Source organism: Palaemon carinicauda, chromosome 26 (assembly GCF_036898095.1).
Source record: "Palaemon carinicauda isolate YSFRI2023 chromosome 26, ASM3689809v2, whole genome shotgun sequence".
Lineage (NCBI taxonomy): Eukaryota > Metazoa > Arthropoda > Malacostraca > Decapoda > Palaemonidae > Palaemon > Palaemon carinicauda.
In genome coordinates, this window is record NC_090750.1 from 9,022,296 (window position 1) to 9,029,631 (window position 7,336).

A 7,336-nucleotide genomic window follows, 5' to 3' on the forward strand; every position below is an offset into this window, starting at 1 on the left:
ATCCTGGCTGACAGGGGAAATTAGGTTGGTTTCTGCTCTAAGTAATCAGAGTCTTATCCACATTGAAGAGCCACAGATGAGACTCATGTCGTTATTTTGCACTACTTCCAATGATTCCTTTTGGGTGTCGGTCATTGTGGTGAGAGTAGGTGCTGCATAATCGATGTGCGATCGAATTGCTTGTAGATAAAACAGTCTAAGGAGGTTGTTCGATACTCCTTGTTTGAGGGAGGTCATTCGTCTCATGGCTGATAGACAAATCTTTGTCTTCTCTCTGAGATATGTTACTTCATTAGCAGGTGATAGGGTTTTACTAATGATTACTCCAAGGTACATAAATTGATTTACCCATTCAATGGCTTCACCCCTCAGAGTAAAGTTCTGAGGATTTTGCAGATGTTTTTATAGCCATGGCCTTGGTTTTGTTGGTGTTGATCTTTAGGCAAGATCGTTTCATTTGGCCTGGATCATGCCCAATTCCTTTTGGGTGGCATTTCTTGCATGTGCTTTGTTTGAACATATGATACGTATGTCGTCTGCATATATGAAGATATCCACTCCATTTGGGAGGTTTAGAGTGGCTAGGTTCTCCATTAGTAGATTGAAGAGGTAGGGGCTTAGAATGCCTCCTTGTGGTGTTCCGTTTTCTAGGGCGATGAAATCGGTTTTTTTCCCTTGGAAGGTGACTCTGGCTTCTCGTTTTAATTTGTCATTTCGAGTCCACGCCAGTAGATGTCCTTTTACTCTTTACTTTTTACAAGTGTAAAGAGAATGGCGGGTGAGCTGGCTAGCTCGAAGGCTTTCTCGAGGTCGAGGAATGTGACAAAGGCTTTTTTGTCATTAATTTTTGTAAGGACATCTGTGATACATTCTTGAGTGCCTATGCCGATCCTGTAAGCATATAGGCTGTGATGTAATTGGCCTATTTTCCACTGCAGTCTGCTGAGAACCATTCTCTCAGCTACTTTCTCGGTGCAGCTAATCAAAGCTATGGGTCGGTAGGTGTCTGGTTCCTTGGGGTTTGGGATGGGTTTGGTGTCCTGTTGGTTCCATGTAATTGGGTGTAGTCTATCTGTGCGTGTTCTGTTAATCAAGTGCAAGTACACCAACTTTGCGCGGCTTCCCATATTCCTCAATATGCTCTATGTGATGAGGTCGGTTCCAAGGGCAGTGTCTTTTCTGCCTTTTGTAAGGGCCGGGATAAGTTCCTCCATGAAGTAGGGGCTGTCTTTATCATCTACCATGTTGCAGGTGGCTTCAATGATATTGTTTCTGATTGGGAGCAGTGTTCTCTGCCTGTTTATTGTCTGCAGAGGTAGGATGGTGCTTTTAGCTCTGTCAGCAAAGTTGTTGGCAATTTTGTTGGCTTCAGCTAATGGGTCTAGGTGTGTGACTCTAGGTATTTTATACTTCCCAGAGACTTTGTTGAACCAGCCCCATATTTTGGCTAGGGATGTACTGAAGTTGACTTCATGGCACCATGAGTACAATTTCTTTGTTTTGACTTCCAGTGATACTTGTAGAGAGTGTTTGATGATCTCCACAAGTAAGTTATGGAGCTTATCAGTTCTGTATCTTCTGAGAAGTTTTCTGGCCCTATTTATTCTGGCATTCATTTCTTTAATGCAGCTGTTACTGTACCAGGCGTCGGCGTGTTTCCTGTCAGAGTGCTTTTTCTGAGGCATGGAAACACTTGCGGCTGCATCTAGTTGTTTGTTGAAATCAAGTGATAGGGTGGAGATATCATTGTGGGGGTTTTTGATGAATTCCAGAGCCAATGTCATAGTTGCTTCGAATTTTCCCCAGTTAGCAAATTCGGAAGTTGGAGGAGGAGGGGGGTATTGCTCCAGTTCAAGTTTGATTTCTATGGCAATATGATCGCTCGTTAATACAGGATGCAGCTACCATCTAGCGCCTCTTTGTATGGCCCTAGAGAGGAAGGTGAGGTCTAGGCGTCCTCCTTTAAGATGGGTGGCTTCTGCAACATTGTTGAGGAGTCTTATATGCGGATATTCTTGCAGTAAGGCATGCAAGTGTCTGCCTGTTTGATTTGCTGCAACTACCGAGTTCAGGAACGGGTGATGGGTGTTGAAATCGCCTGCAATTATTTTGTCATCCTCGGAGGCGGCGGCGAAAAGCACCTCAGCCTTGATGCTTTTTGCTGGGGATTTGTAGATGTTATGTACTGTGAGAGTTGTGGCAAGCAGGGATATCTGAATACTCAGAGTCTCTGTCTCTGTCCCACAGTCGATGCTTGGTGCTATTTTGGAGGGAATGCTGCTTTTAACAAGAGTTATTAGTCCTCTTGTTGTTGGTGAAAGATATGTAGAGTATACTTTGTATCCTGAAAACGCAAATGCTATGTTCTCATTGATCAGTGTTTCTTGCGGTACAATTATGTCAGGGTTTTTTACTGAAGTTTGGGATTGCAGGAATGCAAACTTGTAACATAGTCCGCACACGTTCCATTAGAGCACTCTTACTTGGGTGTTTTGGTTGTTGTGAGTGGTTGTGTTAGGATCGTTTGTGGGAGGGTATATCAAGGGAATTGATTGTTGAGTTTAAGGGCGGCGATTTCAAAAATGAAGTCGTCAAGAGACTTCTGAGTTAACTTTACTTTGCGGGATTGCAGAAAACTACGAAGAAGATTTCTAATGGCTGCTAGAATAGCATCCATGGGGCAAGCAGAAAGGTTGTATATATTACTGTCAACATTTAGGGGGGTTTTGATGGGGCGTGAGGCGCTTGGTTGTCTTCTGACAGCGGGACCAGGTAGACTTGGTAATTCTCTTAAAGAGTGAGAGGAATTGGGTGTGTAAGATACAGGAGCGGATAAGGATGAGGAAGGTTTTTTGGGCTGTAAGACAGTGGGAGGAGAGGTGAGCCTTGGTAGGTAGGTCCTGGGCGGAGATGAACAGCTGTCCCCTGTGACTAGGAGGTATGGTTATGTTGGGGTGCGGGTTGCTAGCATCCATGGCAGCAACAGCAGCATAGGAGGACGTGTTAGGTCCTGGAGTCAGTCTAAACTTGGCAAAATTAGAGGTGTTGTCCTTGGATTGGAGTGCAGGTGGCTGTTGGGTGGGGTTATCCTCAATGTCCTGGTGGTCCTCGTCGTGGACTTCTACTTCATCTGGGGTTACTGGGCGTTCCAAGGTCTCTTCTTGGAAGTCTCTAGAGGTCCTTGGAACAGGTTCTAGTTCGATTGCAGGTGACTTAGGGAGGTTCTTTTGACTTCTCAAGGTGACACACTTAGGTTTTTTCATCCTTCCGTTCTCCACTCTAGTTCGAGGGGAGGAGGTGGGGATGGGGGAAGAACCCCTGGCTGTCATCGCAGACAAACGATGGCAGCCTTCAGCTGTCGATAGGTACTTGGTTTCAGGTGGTGTCTCAATAACACAAGTGTCAAGTAAGTTAAATTTTTCGAATTCGTGAAAAATTGAAAAACTCTACGGGCAACGGACCGAAGATTTCAGGATGAAAAAACTTTATTACAGAACATCAGTTTATATATAAATCAATTCCGGACAAGAAAGTCATAACATATAACAGACTGTTTCCTGTTCAACCAACAACCGTTTCTGTTAACATTTAATAGTGGGAGAAAGAGTCAAGTTGATTCAGGTCGTTATCAGTGCAAGGGGGAGAGCGAAGATACAAAGACTATACACAAAAAAAGAAATGTCGTTACTACATACGATCGTGTGACACACGGTTGGTACAATACATATATTATTATTATTATTATTATTACTATCCAAGCCACAACCCCAATTGGAAAAGCAAGATGCTATAAGCACAGGGGCTCCAACAGGGAAAAATAGCCCAGTGAGGAAAGGAAATAAGGAAATAAATAACTGAAGAGAACAAATTAACAGTAAATCATTCTAAAAAAAAGTAACAACGTCATAACAGATATGTCATATATAAACTATTAACAACGTCAAAAAGTAATATGTCATATATTAACTTTAAAAAGACTCATGTCCGCCTGGTCAACAAAAAAGCATTTGCTCCAACTTTGAACTTTTGAAGTTCTACTGATTCAACAACCCGATTAGGAAGATCATTCCACAACTTGGTAACAGCAGGAATAAAACTTCTAGAGTACTGCGTAGTATTGAGTCTTATGATGGAAAAGGCCTGGCTATTAGAATTAACTGCCAGCCTAGTATTACGAACAGGATAGAATTGTCCAGGGAGATCTGAATGTAAAGGATGGTCAGAGTTATGAAAAATCTTATGCATCATGCATAAGGAACTAATTGAACGACGGTGCCAGAGATTAATATCTAGATCAGGAATAAGAAATTTAATAGACCGTAAGTTTCTGTCCAACAAATTAAGATGAGAATCAGCAGCTGAAGACCAGACAGGGGAACAATACTCAAAACAAGGTAGAATAAAAGAATTAAAACACTTCTTCAGAATAGATTGATCACCGAATATCTTAAAAGACTTTCTCAATAAGCCAATTTTTTGTGCAATTGAAGAAGACACAGACCTTATATGTTTCTCAAAAGTAAATTTGCTGTCGAGAATCACACCTAAAATTTTGAAAGAGTCATACAAATCTAAAGAAACATTATCAATATTGAGATCCGGATGTTGAGGAGCCACCGTCCTTGACCTACTTACAATCATACTTTGAGTTTTGTTAGGATTCAACTTCATACCCCATAACTTGCACCATGCACTAATTTTAGCTAAATCTCTATTAAGGGATTCACCAACCCCAGGTCTACATTCAGGGGATGGAACTGATGCAAAGAGAGTAGCATCATCTGCATATGCAACAAGCTTATTTTCTAGGCCAAACCACATGTCATGTGTATATAGTATGAAAAGTAATGGGCCAAGAACACTACCCTGTGGAACACCGGATATCACATTCCTATACTCACTATGGTGCCCATCAACAACTACTCTTTGAGATCTACTACTTAAAAAATCAATAATAATGCTAAGAAACGACCCACCTACTCCCAACTGTTTCAGTTTGAAAACAAGGGCCTCATGATTAACACGGTCAAAGGCAGCACTAAAATCAAGGCCAATCATATGAACTTCACGACCACAATCAAGGGATTTCTGTACTGCATTGGAGATTGTAAGAAGGGCATCACATGCTCCAAGGCCTTTACAAAAACCAAATTGCAAACTAGGGAAAAGATGATTACCTTCAGCAAACCTATTAAGACGATTTGCCAGAAGACGTTCAAAAACTTTAGATAATATGGGAGTTTTGGAAATTGGGCGGTAATCAGTGGGACTTGAGCTACCACAAACACATTTACATATAGGAGTAACATTACCAATTCTCCAACAAGTGCTAAAAAGCTCCTCTTCTTGCTAACTTGCGCAAAATAACAGATAACTTTGGAGCTAAGAAATCTGATGTCTTTATAAAAAACAAAGGAAAAATACCATTTGGGTCTACACCTCCATAAGCATCAAGGTCCATCAGCAGAGCTTTAATCTCACGAGATCGAAAAGCTAAACTAGTTAGTTTAGCCTCAGGAAAACAGGAATGAGGAAGTTCAAGTTTTTCATTACTCTGTTTACTGTCAAAAACATCAGCCAAAAGGGTTGCCTTTTCCTTTGGACAGTGAGTGACTGAGCCATCTGGTTTAAGTAAAGGAGGAACTGTTGCATCTACACCAAAGAGTGCAGATTTAAGGGTAGACCACCATTTATGTTCCTGAGTTGTACCAGAGAGGGTTTCTTTTATGATTAAATTGTACTCCTTTTCAGTTGAGGCATAAACTCTCTGAGCAAAAGCTCGAAGCTGAGTATAGTTGTTCCAGGTCAAATCTGATCTGTTACCCTTCCAAAGGTGATAGGCCTCCTGCTTCTCCAAATAAGCACGTCTACAATCATCATTGAACCACGGTTTGTCCTTCATTCGGTACCTTAGCACACGAGAAGGGATACGCCTATCAATTATGTTGACTAGATTCTCATTCAAAGAGACAACAGGATCTACACTATTATATAATTGTGACCAATTCAAGCACAAAAGATCATGCAAAATCCCATTCCAGTCTGCTTGGGATTTCATATAAATTTTACAGGAATATGATATATCAGGGACAGGCTGCTCAGTCTTCACTAATAATGAAATCAAGGCATGATCAGAAGTCCCGACTGGAGAATCAACTTTACTAGTTATAACGCCAGGGGAGTCAGTGTATACGAGGTCCAAGCAATTACCAGACCTGTGAGTAGCTTCATTTATGATTTGCTCACAGCCTGATTCAGAGGCAAAGTCTAAAGCTCTTAAGCCATGGCGATCGGTAGGAGAGATAGAACTTAACCACTCCCTATGGTGAGCATTAAAATCACCAACAAAGACAAAAGAAGCCTTTCTATCATCTTCTCGTATCTTAGCCATAATGGTAAGAAGACAATCGAAGATAGAATCATCCATGTCTGGATTCCGGTAGATCGAACACAAATAAAAGTTGTTATGCCTTCCACAAACTTTTATTAGCTGAATCTCATGACATCCACATTGATAGCAGGACTTATGAGAAGCAGGGTACTCGGTCCTAATATACACCGCCATTCCCCTGGCCCTAGGAATGGCATCACGTTTCAGCATTATTGGCTTCTTAAAACCAGTTATAAGGAGCTCAGATGAGTGCCTCATACTAGAGACCAAAGTTTCTGAGCACAAAAGAATATCATACTGTGTGGACGCAACTGTAAGGTCTTGGATATTTGCATGAAGACCACGAATATTGCAATACAGAAGACGACATTGACGAAATCTAGGACGAACTGGTCCCAGATTTTTCTCAATGTCTCCAGACAGCATAAGAATTAATAGAAATAAAAAAGAGACATCAAAAACTAGATTAACAAGAATTATAACAAAAACAATATGTACAGAATAATAAAAAAAGTGATTGATGATACCCATAGACTATAGTAAAAAGTCGGAAAAACTGGTCAACATGGTGGAGCCGATGCACCATGCAAGGCTAAATACCCTCCAGGATAGCCACTTCAACTGAAGGGAGGACAGTAAGGATGGTTTTGAGAAGAAAAAATCAGAAAAAGGAAAAGACAACCTCTTGATAAACCACCAGGCATCCATGGCCCTTCTATTAAGCCTGCCCAACACACCATTTCAAAAAACAAGAGGAAGAAAAAAAATAAGATAAAATAGTGTGCCCGAGTGTACCCTCAAGCAAGAGAACTCTAACCCAAGACAGTGGAAGACCATGGTACAGAGGCTATGGCACTACCCAAGACTAGAGAACAATGGTTTAATTTTGGAGTGTCCTTCTCCTAGAAGAGCTGCTTACCATAGCTAAAGAGTCTCTTCTACCCT

At 41.3% G+C, this 7,336-nt stretch overlaps 1 protein-coding gene across 1 annotated transcript; it reads right to left on the reverse strand.

Annotated features, from left to right (window-relative positions):
• Positions 1 to 740: 740 nt before the first annotated feature.
• LOC137619768 (uncharacterized) lies at positions 741 to 1,127 on the reverse strand. The gene has a single exon (XM_068350071.1). It carries the CDS (start codon positions 1,125 to 1,127, stop codon positions 741 to 743), a length of 387 nt encoding a protein of 128 aa, XP_068206172.1.
• Between the last annotated feature and the right edge of the window lie 6,209 nt (positions 1,128 to 7,336).